Source organism: Electrona antarctica, assembly GCF_951216825.1.
Source record: "Electrona antarctica genome assembly, chromosome: 21".
Taxonomy (NCBI): Eukaryota; Metazoa; Chordata; class Actinopteri; order Myctophiformes; family Myctophidae; genus Electrona; species Electrona antarctica.
The window spans coordinates 34109047-34126809 of record NC_136802.1 but is presented as its reverse complement, the minus strand read 5'-3'; the positions used below and the strand labels follow the sequence as shown (position 1 = coordinate 34126809).

The window sequence follows — 17763 nt, the reverse complement described above, 5'->3', positions numbered from 1 at the left end:
ATGAGCATTAGTGAGGACCAATTATATGAAGGTAGAAAATTGGTGAAATGCTCCTTTAATCCGATCAAATGTGAATATTTTCTTTTAGATTTTTTTAACATTTAATCCGATCAGATTTTAATATTTGTAGTGATATTTAAGGGAAGTCGTTTTTTTATATTTACAAACATTTATTAAGAACGGGAAAAAACAAAACAATAAAAGAAGTCCCAATCAGTCGCCCCGACTTCCCACCACGTCTCCTCAGAAGTGGGCGTGTCCATAGTGCTGCGTGGGGATTGGCTGCTGCTCGATGGGCGGGCTCCACGTCAGGTGTCTGTTGATGGCCTCCGACAGCTGTCCGTTAAACTGAAGGCCCGCCCCCCCCTGCCTGTCTGTCTGCTGCTGCTGCATACCCCCCACCGCCTGCCTGTCTGTCTGCCTGACCGTCTGTCTGCTGTTGTGCAGGTAATGCCTGTCTGTCTGCCTGCTCAGCTGCAGACCGCCCGTCTGTCGGTCTACTTGTCTGTCTGTCAGCTGCAGGCCGCCCGTCTGTCTGTCTACGTGTCTGTCTGCCAGCTGCAGACCGCCTGTCTGTCTGCTGTGCAGGCCGACGTGCAGCTGTTCGTCCGTCTGTCTGTCTGTCTGTCTGCCTGTCAGCGTCTGCAGCCTTTCCATCTGTCTGTCTGCGCCGGGCAGACAGTCTAGCATCATGTGGGCGGGCTCCATCATGATTGGCTGATTCTCCGAGATGATGTACTTGTCTCTCTCCTGATTGGCCAGCTGCGCTAGTCCATCGGCCACGCCCCCTCCCCCTCTCTCCAACTGGGGGGAAGCTCCACCTCTGATAATAGCCCCACCCCTCTCCATGCGCGGGTCTGCGCTGTGATTGGTCCCGCCTCCCCCCCTGATAGCCAATAGGCTATCAGGGGGGGAGGCGGGACCAATCACAGCGCTCCTGATGGCCCCGCCTCCACCTCTCTCCACCGATTGGTGGTCTGAGGAAGCCACGCCAACTCCCCTGAAAGAAGCCACGCCCCTATTATCATCCAGGTTGTGGTGTTGTTGTTCGTTGGCCACGCCTCCCCTCATAGCCACGCCTCCCACCCTGTTCCTCTTCCTCCCTCCTCCTCCTCGTAGCTCCGCCTCCTGGATGATGTCACAGGAGGAAGAGGCCACACCCCCTCTCTCCGTCAAGGCGCCAGAAGAAGCCACGCCCCCTCCTCCGCCTCCAGGGGCGTCGGCCTGACAGTGAAACATCTGCTTCTTATGAGACTCGATCTGGTTGTGGACCTGAAATATATTAAATGTACTTTAAAACATATAAAATACACATTAAATATAAAATATACATAACATTTTTCATTTGAGGGCTTCGGCCTAGCGAGCGGCTCGCGTTTTACAACGTTGTTTTGATCAAGACTAACTGTTTAGGTTTTATTAGGTTTTTATTAGGTTTACTGTTAAATGCTTAAACATGTACCTAGGTGTAATGTTAGAGTCCACAGAAGTGAACCTTTCAAGCCCGTTTTCTCAACTCGCTGTTTTCTGCAAGGCATTACTCTCCAAAACTGAACAACTGAACAACCAAATGTCAATTTGAAGCTATGATTCCCTGCTTTCTCATGACATGAAAAAAACGAAGATTAAAAAAAATGACAGAAAACGTATAAATATATGTCTACCTGGTTATTGATATCCTTCCAGTGTCTGTTCCTCAGACATGGCTCCATGTCCAGACATCTCATGCAGGCTACATATATAATATATTCATTCATAGATAGATAGATAGATAGATAGATAGATAGATAGATAGATAGATATCGATATTGTCCTTTTCTTTTTGCTGAGGTTTGCGTGATCTGCGCAAAAGGACAGTTAACCCATTTTGGGCGGGAACCCCTTTTGGTGTTTTAAACATTATGTTATAATTTAGCTATTGAAAAACAGCAGATCTACAAGCTCATAGCGCGCCACCGAGTGGCGCGCTACGAGCTTGTAGGTCTGCTATTTTTGAAAAATCGTGAAAATATTTATTTCAGAAAACTGGAGGATTTAGAAGGATTTTTTTAAATTTTGAGGTCAGGCCTAAATGGGTCAAATGATAAGGGACAATATCGGTGGCACCCAACTGTAGATAGATAGATAGATAGATAGATAGATAGATAGATAGATAGATAGATAGATAGATAGATAGATAGATAGATAGATAGATAGATAGATAGATAGATAGATAGATAGATAGATATATCTCTACCTGGTTCTTGATGTCTTTCCAGTGCCGGTTCCTCAGACATGGCTCCATGTCCAGACATCTCATGCAGGCCTCCTTCCCCGGAACGTTGTGGATGAGAACGTAGAAGCCCAGATGTCTGAAGACGGCCTCCTTCTCCTCGCCGCTCCACGGGCGCCTCCGCATCTTGCCTCCGTTGTTGTTATTGTTGTTGTTGTTGTTGTTCTGTTTACTGTTGTTGTTGTTGTTAGGACCTCCAACAGATCCTCCTCCTCCAGAACCTCCAACAGAACCTCCAACAGAACCACCAGCAACACTGGAAGAAGTACTGGGCCCTGAAACATGGAAACAGAACATTAACATGAAAGCACTCGCCTTGAACGCTCGGCATGGGATGAGGAGAGTGGAGATCAGTACTACGGTATGGAGTGGACCCTCACAGTGGAGTCAGTACTGCCGTGTGGACCCTCACAGTGGAGTCAGTACTGCCGTGTGGACCCTCACAGTGGAGTCAGTACTGCTGTGTGGACCCTCACAGTGGAGTCAGTACTGCCGTGTGGACCCTCACAGTGGAGTCAGTACTGCTGTGTGGACCCTAACAGTGGAGTCAGTACTGCCGTGTGGACCCTCACAGTGGAGTCAGTACTGCTGTGTGGACCCTCACAGTGGAGTCAGTACTGCCGTGTGGACCCTCACAGTGGAGTCAGTACTGCTGTGTGGACCCTCACAGTGGAGTCAGTACTGCTGTGTGGACCCCCACAGTGGAGTCAGTACTGCTGTGTGGACCCTGCGGTGGAGTCAGTACTGCTGTATGGACCCTCACAGTGGAGTCAGTACTGCTGTGTTGACCCTCACAGTGGAGTCAGTACTGCTGTATGGACCCTCACAGTGGAGTCAGTACTGCTGTGTTGACCCTCACAGTGGAGTCAGTACTGCTGTATGGACCCTCACAGTGGAGTCAGTACTGCTGTGTGGACCCTGCGGTAGAGTCAGTACTGTTGTATGGACCTAGCCTGGCTAATAACCCAGACCGAATCAGCCGTTGGCAAAAAAAAATTGCCTGCCGGCGGATTACGGTCTGGAGAGGCTCAATTGTACGCCCATTTCCTACACCAGAGAACTGGTGTGGCCAATCGGGACACGGTATGCAATATGGGCGGGCTTTGGTACATTGACGTTCAATGCTTGAGACCTTTGACTGACAGTAGCTCTAACCAATTGCGTCAAAGAGAAAATGTTTGAACCCGCCCCCCGGGAAACAAGATCCATACACAGCATCTCCAGACTCAAATACCACACGACTGTGTGATTTGAGTCTGGCTTATTAGCCAGGCTAGTATGGACCCTCACAGTGGAGTCAGTACTGCTGTATGGACCCTGCGGTAGAGTCAGTACTGCTATGGTGGTATGACTTTATTAATAGTTTGCAGGAAAGAAAACACATGCAGGAAAGTACAGTTCAATACAAGGACTGCTAAGTGCTAAAAGATGATTAAAAACCCAAGCCTAGCTTGTTCCCATTGGGGTCCTTCATACTAGGTAGATTGTTTTAGTTGGTTTTTATTTTATGGAATAAGCCATTTGTGTTGAATGTGGGCCAAGTCATAACTGACTGTTATTAACTGTGAAGAAATTGAGTTGTCTTTTCATACGTTATGTAGAAATAAAAAACTAAAAAAGATAGAAGTTATCAAGTAGGCTATCATTGATGTTGTTATTCTATCATCTAGCCCACAGGTTCAGCTATTTGAGTAACCCTGATATAAACTATCATAAAAAATAAAGAACGGAACCAGAATCAAAGTTATTTTGGTGGAAAAGGAACCAGTTCTAGAATCAAAGTTATTTTGGTGGAAAAGTGGCCTGGCAGTGATGGTGTTTGTCTCCATCTACAGGAGGAATGAGGCGATGACACCCACATGAACTAAAATAGAAAATGCTCAATAGTGGGCTCGATGAAACACCAGCTGTTGTAGATTAAATAATCTTCCAAATATGAAGGATTGACAAAGTTCTTCAGGGTGAAGTATTGAGAATCTATTAAGAAGATTCAGCAGAGTAACAACATACAGAGAGTGAGGAACAGGCCTCCTTGCCTGTTCCAGCAGCCCCTCCGGGCGCAAGCCTCCTCAACCCCATTCTCAGACAGTCCTTATAGTCTTGTTTTAACAGAGATGTTATACTGAATGTCCATATAAGGATCTGCGCTAAACATAAGGGCGACAAACAAATAAGTATACCTTTGCTGACAGCGTGGAGGAGTCAAGTCAGCTGTTAGATTGACAGCTGCATGAATTAGACTGAGCACATTGGTGAGCAAAGAGACTTAATGGAAGGAAGATAAATACACAATGCATATATTTGGCACTGTAGTTGGCATTCTAAAATTCCCATTACACAGTTCAATAAAAGACTGGCTTGATTTATCAATATAAATCACACCTGTGTGAAGTGAGAGGCGCTCTTACCGGCTTTAGCCTGTTTGACAGCTGGCAAGCCGGGAGCTAAAGCAACTTTCTCTGCAGTTTCACCACAACTACGGAACAAGGAGCAACACTACAAAACCAGCACCACCATCGCCATATGATCTGAAACCGATCCAACTCACAGGCCTGGTTGGTAAGGTAAGTCGCACTCTCTTCCTCTGCTGTTCCCCTCGTCCGTGTTAAGGCTTACTTTCTGCTGTGGGCACCCGTTGTGGTGCCCTTGCGTGTATGTACTGCCCTGAGACACTATCCTCATTCAGCACTACTACTCCAACTCCGCTAGTTTGCTTCACCTCATCCTGTCATTCATTTTTACACTTTTACTGGCCACGGTCTGTTTTCTTCCCTCAGCCACCACCACTCCACGGCAACACTCGCCTCATCTCCTGGTTGCGACAGCCGTCTTCACCTGAAGAAAAAAGTGTCCGAGCTGGAGGGCAGAATATCCATCCTCCACCAGATTCAAGATGATGAGTTACTCCTCGACTCCCTATATTCCTTCTGCTCCTTTGGCCCCCAACCATACCAATCACTCCTTTGGCTCCCCTCCCCATTGGCTCCCCTCCCCTCACGGAATTAGTCTCCCTGAGACCCTCGACTCGCACCCTCCGCTCCTCAAACACACACTGCCTCAACCCCGTCAAGGGGTTTAGCATGGACGAAGATAGAGCCCTTAATGTTTTAATAATTGCTTCAAAAAAACAGCACGCCCATGTGATTGGAGAACAGACGTACCATGTGACAGGCGAGAAGGCGTGAAGTCTGTAGTTTTCTCCAACACCTGACCAGAGAATGGAACTGTAATGATAACAAATACATTATATTAATAATAATAACAGAGTCACAATACTTTGTGGAGTTATATCCCACAACATCAACAGATGTAAAGAAGAAAAAATAATGTTTGCGCGATTGAAGAAGAGATCTAGCATTTGACCGACGGTAAAACACAGAGGAATGCTCAGCATGGAGTTGTTTTCTTCTTTTTTTTTGTTGCTACTTTTCCAGTGATCAATGGATTATCATCGTCATATTACGGTAAGAAAACCAGTTTCTCCAGTCCGGAACTCTCCTTTAAAGAGGTGATTAATTGAATTACAAAGCCTCCATTTAAATTAGATTATTTAATGTACATCAGGTGTGTAAGGTGAAAGGTCACACAGGTGTCTTACGGTGGCTCAGTTTGAACTTTGACCCCAGGCCAGGCTTGGCCTTCACTCTGAACAGCTCACTTCCTGATTGGACGCTGGCGGGCCGCTTCCACTTGGCCCCGCCCACAACGGGAGCTAGGAACCAGGAAACAAGGAAAGGTCACTGGCAAGGTGTGTCCTACCAGCCTGTCTGTCTGTCTGTCTGTCTGTCTGTCTGTCTTACCTGTCTGTTTGTCCCAGACGGAGGTCAGTCTCTCAGAGAACTCGGTGACCATGGCAGCCGCCGCCCAGTCTCCGGCGGCCATCTTCTCCGTGACGGTGATGTCACACACCGCTCTGAGCACGGCCAATAGCTTGCGAGGTCGCGACCCCAGGGCCTGGCGCGCTGCGTTGACCGCCAACTCCACCCGGTCGGGTTCCAGCAGCTCTGATAACGAACGCACCTGGAGATGAAAGAGTTAATTATATGCATGTCTGTCTGTCTGTCTGTCTGTCTGTCAACCATCTGCTGCATGTCTGTCTGTCTGTCTGTCTGTCTGTCTGTCTACTCCAACAGCTCTGATAAGGAACGCACCTGGAGGGATTAAAGAGTTATTATTAGATAATTACATAACAGTATTTTTTAGCAGATTTAGATTAAGTCTTAGTCTTTTGAATTACACACCATTTAGTCTTAGTCCCATTTAGTCTTCTTAAAATGTTTACTCTTAAATATCAAAAACCTTAGTCTTTTAGTCTTAGTCATAGTCAACAAAATTAACATAATCAGTTGGATGATAATTGATGTCATCAACTCACCCCGGCGTCCAGACTCTTGACGACCAATAGGAAGCGAGCGAGCTCTCTCATTCGCTGGCTTATCGCGTCATACTTCACTTCCTGTCCCGCCCCCATCAACCTGCTGCCGTACTGGCAGATCAGCCAATCACATTTCACCTGCAGGAGAGACAGACCAATCACATTTCATTTCTGGTGACTTTTTACAAACCGCAGCCTCCTGTAAAGAGGGGGAGGAGTCATCACCATCATCATCATCACCTTTATTTATACTCGGAAGTACAATTTAACCGACCGAATGATGGCAGAGAGCTCAGTTTTAAAGAGTTTTGGAGTTAATTCCAAGTGTTGGGCTGCTGAGCATTAAGAAATCAGTGTGGGTCTGATAGTGATAGATGCTATCGTTCCAGCATTGAGCAAATATAGCAAATATAGACAATAGAGCATCCCAGCTATAATGAATTGCACTTTTTAGCGCTTTTCCAAGTGCTCAAAGTGCTTTGTTTACTATGGTTCATTCATTCATACATTGGGAGGTGAAGCGGCGAACAGTCGACGCCAGCGTCCTCACTTCTCACATTCACACACCGACCAATGGTGGCAAGCTCACACCGACCAACTCATTGGAGGCAATGTAGGGTTCAGTGTCTTGCCCAAGGACACTTCGACATGTGGACAGGAGGAGGAGGAGCCGGGATTCAAACCGCCGACCCAGGGATCATTGGACGACCTGCTCTACGTCCTGACCCACAGCTGCCCACACAAAGCTATGGCTTTATATAAAAAACATTCCGTGCTCAGCCAATCAAATCTTCTTCTTTTAAACACTTGTTTGAGCCAAATCTGGGTTGACCGTGATTTGTGGGACTCCCTCTGGTGTCGTGTCTGTGTGCCTTTAACGTTGTTGAAGTGGTTAGACAGGTACGCTAATGTGGAATGGCCTTTGCGTTTCAGTAAATGGTGACGGCCCCCTCGCGACTTTCCCTACGAGGATTTACTATTTTGTCCATATCGGGTCGCAACTGGAACTGTGCTGAGCCGGCCGGCTCAAGTGAACTTCGCAATGTTCGACACGGCACCTCGCCGCGGTCTAAAACTATACTTTATCCCCTACTACTAGTAGGAGGGGGGCGTGACCATTTTACTCAAACGCAAAGGAGATTCCGCACCCGCGATAGGTACAGCACACATGGGTGTCTTTGTAGTGTAGCATATCTTGTAGACCAGGCCCATTGCGAGTTGCTGTACTGTCCTCTACTCTTGTAGACAGACAGACAGTCAGGTATACAGGCAGACAGGTATACAGAGAGACATACAGACAGGTATACAGGCAGACAGGTACCTGCTGTGAGACAGGGTCGTGGTGCATTCGGTGGATGATGTCACTGCATTTCTCCGTGGCTCCGTCGCTGATGGGCAGGAGGCGGGACGCGTCGGCTTGGACACGCCTCCTCTTCCTGCCCGCCGGGAGAGCCCCGCCCCCCGGGGGCATGTCCTGGCCCAGAGGGCCGGGGTCGGCCGGCACGCCCCCAGTCTTCCTGCGACAGGTGGCCATGTGCTTCCACAGGTCATCTAATTAACATATTGAATTGCATTATTAATTAATACAGGTGGCCATGTGCTTCCACAGGTCATCTAATTAACATATTTATTTATAAAATGAATGCAGGTCATCTAATAATGATTAAATATAATACCGTAATTACATTATTAAATATTAAAAAACGGTTAGTCCCAATACTTGATTCTGATTGGCTGGTTTCTGATTAGACCACATAGTAAATGTCACGATAATCTACACCTTAAATCAGTTTATATCAATCCCAGGTGCGTTACAGTGATCCACCATATCTGTAGAAGGGAAGTGCTTGATTTCCATACAAACCCTGGCCATGTGGGTTTCTAAGCACCACCCACGCACATAGCATGGTGAGTGACTCCGGCCCTGGCGGCGCTTATAAATACACAAGTGACCCCTATTCCCTCGTCACTCTGAACAGCTGTTTGCCAAGTCGCTATGCTAGGTGTTTCGACATGACATCGGCTAAATCTATAAAACAAGGGAGTAACTACTTTCTCTAGTGAATCACTTTTGAATAGTTTCATGATTTTCATGTTGCCATGATTGTAACCGTTTAAAAAAAATTAGCCACAAGAGGTGCGAGGATACCTTGTATTTTGAAATGGCTGAGGTGTGGTAGAATGACTAATAATGATTAAATATAATAATTACATATTAAAAGAATACTAATAATGATTATATAATAATCACATTACTGTGATTGGTTAAGGTTGTTACTGTACCTTTAAGGAAGAAGCCCAGACACAGTGTACACGGCAGGAAGTCAGAGGCGTTCACTTCCTGTGACGGCTGACGACAGGTTACGATCTCCCCTTGACCCCTACGGATCACCTGACACACAGACAGGTAGACAGACAGACAGGTAGACAGACAGACAGACAGACAGACAGACAAATTAACGACTTGTGTCGAAGGCATCAAATGCCTATTCATACTCCAGTTTTCAGTGATGAGGTAACAACTGCTATCACCAAAAACTACAACTTGACGTCACTGAGCCGCAGTGGGTAAGAGACTCACCGCTCACCCAAACACCTCTCTGTTTTTACTAAAACTACAACTTGACGTCACTGAGCCGCAGTGGGTAAGAGACTCACCGCTCACCCAAACACCTCTCTGTTTTTACTAAAACTACAACATGACGTCACTGAGCCGCAGTGGGTAAGAGACTCACCGCTCACCCAAACACCTCTCTGTTTTTACTAAAACTACAACATGACGTCACTGAGCCGCAGTGGGTAAGAGACTCACCGCTCACCCAAACACCTCTCTGTTTTTACTAAAACTACAACATGACGTCACTGAGCCGCAGTGGATAAGAGACTCACCGCTCACCCAAACACCTCTCTGTTTTTACTAAAACTACAACATGACGTCACTGAGCCGCAGTGGGTAAGAGACTCACCGCTCACCCAAACACCTCTCTGTTTTTACTAAAACTACAACATGACGTCACTGAGCCGCAGTGGGTAAGAGACTCACCGCTCACCCAAACACCTCTCTGTTTTTACTAAAACTACAACATGACGTCACTGAGCCGCAGTGGGTAAGAGACTCACCGCTCACCCAAACACCTCTCTGTTTTTACTAAAACTACAACATGACGTCACTGAGCCGCAGTGGGTAAGAGACTCACCGCTCACCCAAACACCTCTCTGTTTTTACTAAAACTACAACTTGACGTCACTGAGCCGCAGTGGGTAAGAGACTCACCGCTCACCCAAACACCTCTGTTTTTACTAAAACTACAACATGACGTCACTGAGCCGCAGTGGGTAAGAGACTCACCGCTCACCCAAACACCTCTCTGTTTTTACTAAAACTACAACATGACGTCACTGAGCCGCAGTGGGTAAGAGACTCACCGCTCACCCAAACACCTCTCTGTTTTTACTAAAACTACAACTTGACGTCACTGAGCCGCAGTGGGTAAGAGACTCACCGCTCACCCAAACACCTCTCTGTTTTTACTAAAACTACAACATGACGTCACTGAGCCGCAGTGGGTAAGAGACTCACCGCTCACCCAAACACCTCTCTGTTTTTACTAAAACTACAACATGACGTCACTGAGCGCAGTGGGTAAGAGACTCACCGCTCACCCAAACACCTCTCTGTTTTTACTAAAACTACAACATGACGTCACTGAGCCGCAGTGGGTAAGAGACTCACCGCTCACCCAAACACCTCTCTGTTTTTACTAAAACTACAACATGACGTCACTGAGCCGCAGTGGGTAAGAGACTCACAGCTCACCCAAACACCTCTCTGTTTTTACTAAAACTACAACATGACGTCACTGAGCCGCAGTGGGTAAGAGACTCACCGCTCACCCAAACACCTCTCTGTTTTTACTAAAACTACAACATGGCGTCACTGAGCCGCAGTGGGTAAGAGACTCACCGCTCACCCAAACACCTCTCTGTTTTTACTAAAACTACAACATGACGTCACTGAGCCGCAGTGGATAAGAGACTCACCGCTCACCCAAACACCTCTCTGTTTTTACTAAAACTACAACATGACGTCACTGAGCCGCAGTGGATAAGAGACTCACCGCTCACCCAAACACCTCTCTGTTTTTACTAAAACTACAACATGACGTCACTGAGCCGCAGTGGATAAGAGACTCACCGCTCACCCAAACACCTCTCTGTTTTTACTAAAACTACAACATGGTGTCACTGAGCCGCAGTGGGTAAGAGACTCACCGCTCACCCAAACACCTCTCTGTTTTTACTAAAACTACAACATGACGTCACTGAGCCGCAGTGGATAAGAGACTCACCGCTCACCCAAACACCTCTCTGTTTTTACTAAAACTACAACATGACGTCACTGAGCCGCAGTGGGTAAGAGACTCACCGCTCACCCAAACACCTCTCTGTTTTTACTAAAACTACAACATGGTGTCACTGAGCCGCAGTGGGTAAGAGACTCACCGCTCACCCAAACACCTCTCTGTTTTTACTAAAACTACAACATGGTGTCACTGAGCCGCAGTGGATAAGAGACTCACCGCTCACCCAAACACCTCTCTGTTTTTACTAAAACTACAACATGACGTCACTGAGCCGCAGTGGATAAGAGACTCACCGCTCACCCAAACACCTCTCTGTTTTTACTAAAACTACAACATGACGTCACTGAGCCGCAGTGGATAAGAGACTCACCGCTCACCCAAACACCTCTCTGTTTTTACTAAAACTACAACATGGTGTCACTGAGCCGCAGTGGGTAAGAGACTCACCGCTCACCCAAACACCTCTCTGTTTTTACTAAAACTACAACATGACGTCACTGAGCCGCAGTGGATAAGAGACTCACCGCTCACCCAAACACCTCTCTGTTTTTACTAAAACTACAACATGACGTCACTGAGCCGCAGTGGGTAAGAGACTCACCGCTCACCCAAACACCTCTCTGTTTTTACTAAAACTACAACATGGTGTCACTGAGCCGCAGTGGGTAAGAGACTCACCGCTCACCCAAACACCTCTCTGTTTTTACTAAAACTACAACATGGTGTCACTGAGCCGCAGTGGGTAAGAGACTCACCGCTCACCCAAACACCTCTCTGTTTTTACTAAAACTACAACATGGTGTCACTGAGCCGCAGTGGGTAAGAGACTCACCGCTCACCCAAACACCTCTCTGTTTTTACTAAAACTACAACATGGTGTCACTGAGCCGCAGTGGGTAAGAGACTCACCGCTCACCCAAACACCTCTCTGTTTTTACTAAAACTACAACATGGTGTCACTGAGCCGCAGTGGGTAAGAGACTCACCGCTCACCCAAACACCTCTCTGTTTTTACTAAAACTACAACATGGTGTCACTGAGCCGCAGTGGGTAAGAGACTCACCGCTCACCCAAACACCTCTCTGTTTTTACTAAAACTACAACATGGTGTCACTGAGCCGCAGTGGGTAAGAGACTCACCGCTCACCCAAACACCTCTCTGTTTTTACTAAAACTACAACATGGTGTCACTGAGCCGCAGTGGGTAAGAGACTCACCGCTCACCCAAACACATCTCTCTGTGTTTACTAAAACTACAACATGACGTCACTGAGCCGCGGTGATAAGTGACTCACCGCTCACCCAAATACATCTCTCTGCTTTTACTAAAATTACACAGTCTCTTATCCCCATTCCTGTTTTTACTAGTCATTGACTGGATTATGAGAACAACAACAGAAAATAGGAAGAATTGAATCAGGTGGACATTATGGACACAGCCTGATGAGCTACTTGGGGAGTACTATCAGCCACCAGGGTGGTACGGATGCAGACGTAAACGCAAGAATAGGCAAGGCAAAAACAGCTTACTTCTCAAGAACATCTGGCGCTCTAGGGAGATACAGCAAAAAGCAAAAATCTGAATATTCAACTCCAACGTAAAATCTGTCCTGCTCTATGGGGCAGAGACCATTACAAAGACCACAATAAACAAAGTGCAAACCTTCATTAACAAATGTCTGAGGAGAATCCTGAAAATTCACTGGCCGGACAAGATAAGCAACAACGATCTGAAGATGAAATTGGACAAAGAAGATGGAGATGGATCGGCCACACACTGCGCAAGCCAGTGTCAAATACGACCAGACAGGCTCTGACTTGGAACCCTCAGGGGAAGAGAAACAGAGGCTGGCCCAAAAACAGCTGGCGGCGGGATCTCCAGGCAGACACCAAGAGGCTGGGATGCACCTGGTCTTTGATATTAACGTCCTGTAAGTAATAAAACTAGTGATAAGTAATAAAACTAGTGTTGACTAGTGGCTCTTATTTTGAAGAGGAAGTCAGATAGAGGAAGTCCGTTTAGTTGTAAACAAGCTGCCATGACAGTTTTTGAAACTGAAAGGGAAATGTACTGTACACACTTAAACATGGAACCTGCAGCATTAGGCGAGTAATTCATTGTATCTGTGTTGGACCGTTTCAGTGGTTGAGCTGCTAACAAACGTTCTCCTGCTGCCTAAAAGATACAACAGCTACAAATACGCTAAACTGTTTGTAGCTTTGCATCTTTGTATATTTTGCATCTGCCCGTGTAACGTTGTGGTAGAGTAAGTAGAGACATCCGCACAGACAGACAGACATACAGACAGGTACCCGTCTCACCCACCTCTATATTGTGTCTGTAATCCCCTCGACATCGCAGCTGTTCCAGTAACAACAGTCTCTGTTTGGAGCCTTTAGCAAAGGCAGCGGCTTTCTGCACCTCGGCTTCAGTTCTGTGCGCCACCAGCAGGTGGCGACCTATCTTCATCTGCGGCCGTCTGCAGAACACGCAGTAGTGGCTCTTGTCCCAACGGCGACGCTCTCCCCTCGTACATTTCTTCACTCGGACACCCTCCGCCTCGTCGGCGGGTTGGGCCGCCGCCGTCGCCCCCCGTGGGCCCGGAGGCGTCTTCTTCTTAGCGCTGTGTCGTGCCAAAAATGTGTGATTCATTATTTAACCCATTTAGGGTTCTAAATCTTCTAAATCCTGACAGTTTTCTGAAATACCTCATGTTTCTGTATCAGTGGTGCTCAATATTTCATGTCAAGGACCCCAAAATTATATGTAATATGCCTCCGCCCTCCCATCTGAAAATATGTGGTTCCAGGGACTCTGAGCCCATCAGGTCTGCATAAGAGGGTCCATTCTAATGTCGTGATGATGTCGTCCACATTCATCCCTACTAACGTCAACAAAAGTGGGTTTTGTATACATCTTTTCAGCGTTTATCCTAAACCAGCTGACAAAAATGTTGTGATAACGATGTGATTTCTGAGTGTACTTTTCCTAGTTGCTCCTGGGATCCTTCCCTGTGCTGCTGTAGCGCTGATACACATCACGTAGGCCTGAGGTAATCGCAATTATTTTTGCATAATCATCAATCGTTTCCATGTGGAAAAATGTCCACACATTTTCAAAAATAGCAGAAATAGTTGCTCTATCTACTGTTACTATTAGATCAACTATTTCCGCTATTTTGTAAATTATTTGGAAAGAAAAAATTATTCAAAATTATTAAATATGTCAAGTGATTTCTTTGTATATTTAAGTTATTTGTCATATCTGCCCTGTGCAATTTGTGATGACGAGGCCTTAAACTTAAAGGCAAACAGAAATACAAGTTGAAACGTTCCAATGTTCGATGCAAAAAAACAAAACAATGAAATCGTTAATCGCAATTATTTCTGTGACAATCGTCAACTTGAATGTGTAAATGGTGACAGCCCTAACACAGGCTGCGGTAGAGTAGAGCGCCCTCTACAGCAAACCACCGTAAACACATCCTGACGGCGGCGTAAACTTACTTCTTCTGTTTCTTTTTACTCCTCCTCCGTTTCTTCTTCTTCTCTTCTTTTTTCTCCTTCTTCATCTTCTTCTTCTTCTCCTCTCGCCCCCCCGTGGCCCCGTCCCCATCCTCGTCGTTGCCCCCAGCGACCTCCGCAACAACGTTGTCGTCCGTGGCGACCGTCCCGCCGCCCGCGGGGACGACAGCCGCCTGGTGGAAAGTAACGACTGTAAGTACATTTACTCAAGTACTGTACTTAAGTACAACGTTGAGGTATTTGTATTTTACTTGAGTATTTCCAATTTTACTTCTACTCCACTACATATCAGAGGCAAATGTTGTACTTTTACTCCACTGCATGTATTTGAAAACTTTAGTTACTAGTTACTTTGTAGATTTTGATTATTATTAATACATTAAACACGTCAGCCCTATATACATTTGGGCCAATTGAAAATAGCCGATCTAAGAGCTTGTAGATCTGCTATTTTCAAAAGATTTAAAAACTTGTGAAATTGGTATTTCTACATTGCGGTATGGATACTTTTACTTAAGTAAAACAATTGAGTACTTTTTCCATCACTGCCTGTTTGTTGTCAACGACGGCCTCTGTCTGGTTGTCCACGGCGACCGCGGCCTGGCTGTTGTTGTCCATGGCGACCGTGGGCTGGTTGTCCGTAGCAACCGTGGGCTGGTGGTCCATGGCGACTGTAGCCTGGTTGCCCATGGCAACAGAGCTGTAGTCGTCCATCTATAAGACACAATGATGAGAGGATTAGTTTGTGGGGGGGGGGGATTCAAATGTGAATCTTGATTTCCCTCCATAAGAATTGAGATCACGACTCTCACACAATTCTCATATTTCCCATGACCTAGCCTAGGTTTTCAGAAAAGATTCAAATATTAATTCAAAAATCACACCCGTGTGGAGTGAGGGGCGCTCTTATCATCGTACATCATCATTGTCAATGTCAAGCTAGCAAGGAAAGCCAAAATACACGACTGGCACATCCTACACAACACTACAGTGGAAATAGAGCCTCCAAACAGACTCAAGTCCCGCCACCCTTACAACAAGGCGGCACAAGAGATGTTACGTTCCATCCCGGAGGACTTGTCCACCAGTGCATGGCTGGCGGCATCTTGGAAGCAGGAGTGGGAGTCTGCTGGGCCCTCCTGTATGCACCACTACATCTTTGACCCGGGTGAAGGCGTTGAGGGAGAGGACCTGCCACGCCGGCAGTGGACCTTACTGAACCACCTGCGCACTGGAGTCGGCTGCTTCAAATCAGCAATGAAGAGGTGGGGCTTGGCGGACAGTGCAGCATGCGAGTGTGGCGAGCCTGAGCAGTCTGCCGAGCACATAGTTAACACCTGCCCCCTGTACAGACCACCTTCGGAGGCCGGCCTCTTCCACGTGGGACCAGAGACAAGGGCGTGGCTACTCGATACTGAAATCTCGATTTTTCCACCACGAGATAACGATTCTCACACGATGAAAATATGTAGTGTTTAGTCTGTAGTTGCTGAACATCACTACATTCTGGCTTCAAACAGACAACATCAAAGTTCTTGACTTAAACCTCTCTTAACCCATTCTGGACGGGAACCCCTTTTGGTGTTTTAAGCATTGTTTTACTTTAGCTATTGAAAAATAGCCTATCTAGATTTGCTATTTTTTTAAATCGTGAAAATGTGGCGCAAATCTTTGAATGTACGTGAACGACGTGAACGTTTTTAACTCAAATCTTTGCTTATGGGGGGTCCCTGGAACAACATATTTTCAGATGGGGGTCCTTGACCAATTTCCTATAATCTATTTCTCAAATATGAACACCATATACTTGAGAAAGACCTATAGCCTACTGGTCGAAATGTTGTATGTCCTGACCTGCCTTCTGTGTTTGTGAATAAAAGTATAACCTGGAGCATTACAAAGTGAGTTGCGAGCTCTGCTATTTTCACATGTAATGCTTCTTCAACTCCTACATTCCTGTCAGGGATAATGTAACCAAATGGACCAGTACAGGTCTGTAACTCTGAGAGTGTACACATGGAACCAAATGGACCCTTACAGGTCTGTAACTCTGAGAGTGTACACATGGAACCAAATGGACCCTTACAGGTCTAACTCTGAGAGTGTACACATGGAACCAAATGGACCCTTACAGGTCTGTTACAGGTACTGTATGACCTGTAAGGGTCCATTTGGTTCCATTCCTAACTCTCTATAAGCAAATGGACCCTTGGGGGTCTTATAACTACTCCCAACAGCTTGTAGATCGGCTATTTTCACTATTATTTGTGGAGGGTGGATGGAAAAAATGTGATCATTTGATTGAAAGCGATCATATTTCTAAATAATCATCATGTTACATAACATGCTAGAGGCTAGCTTAGCCACAGACTAACCTCGCGTCACCAGCCTTTCCACCTCGGAGGAAAAGCCACAGACAGTGCTAATAAGTAATAACAACAACTCTAATAGATCTACAAACCCAGTGCCAACGAATGTAACCAAATGGACCCTTAAGAGGTCTGTAACTCTGAGTGTGTACACAATACACATGAACCTTACAGGTGTGTAACAACAACACTAACAGGGGTCCGCTTGCAGGTTTCATTCCTAACTCTGATAATGTGCCAAATGTAACCAAATGGACCCTTAGGGTACTGTCTCCAACAGCTACAGATTAGATCTGTAAGACCACACAGACAGACAGACAGATACAGATGCTAAACTGCTAGCCGCTAGGCTAACTCACATTCAGATGTTCTTTTTCTTCTTGTTTTGTTGGTCTTTTTTTAGGTGACTTCTTTCTTTCTGGGGTGTTACGGGCAAACGGGTGACCCGTGGACAGCTGCTCCCACCCTCGCACTGGGGTTTATTAGTTTAATGGTTTTATTAATACAAACAAATGTTTTGTTTTGATTTTATTTTATGATTTATTTTTTGTTTTTTGATGAAAAAAAAACGATGGTAGCCCATCCTCCTCTTCTTCTTCTCTGGTTGATGGCAGCGCAGCCTAGCTAGCGCCCTCTGTCGTCACGGAGGTCACTGCTACTGTAATGCCATTATGTTTTTATATAATAGCATTATTATACAGTGTTGGGAAAAGTACTCGTACTGACATGTTTTACTTCAAGTAAAAGTATCAATACTGACTTGCCTTGCAGAAATATTCTGTTACAAAGTAAAAGTCCTGAATTCAAAATGCACTCGAATATTAAAAAGTGTAAAAAGTATTAGCATTAAAATGTACT

At 46.0% G+C, this 17763-nt stretch overlaps 1 protein-coding gene across 1 annotated transcript; it reads right to left on the bottom strand.

The window, feature by feature from the left end:
* Positions 1-243: 243 nt before the first annotated feature.
* On the bottom strand, positions 244-17763 carry LOC306914345 (uncharacterized protein; the record flags this gene model as incomplete). The annotated part of the gene is made up of 12 exons (XM_079491341.1): positions 17265-17763; positions 15071-15250; positions 14519-14709; positions 13338-13635; positions 8931-9039; positions 7969-8198; positions 6648-6785; positions 6073-6292; positions 5871-5984; positions 5434-5496; positions 2237-2547; positions 244-1272 (listed from the first exon to the last, which is right to left on the bottom strand). Exons 2-12 carry the CDS (start codon positions 15248-15250, stop codon positions 244-246), a joined length of 2883 nt encoding a protein of 960 aa, XP_079347467.1. The 5' UTR covers positions 17265-17763.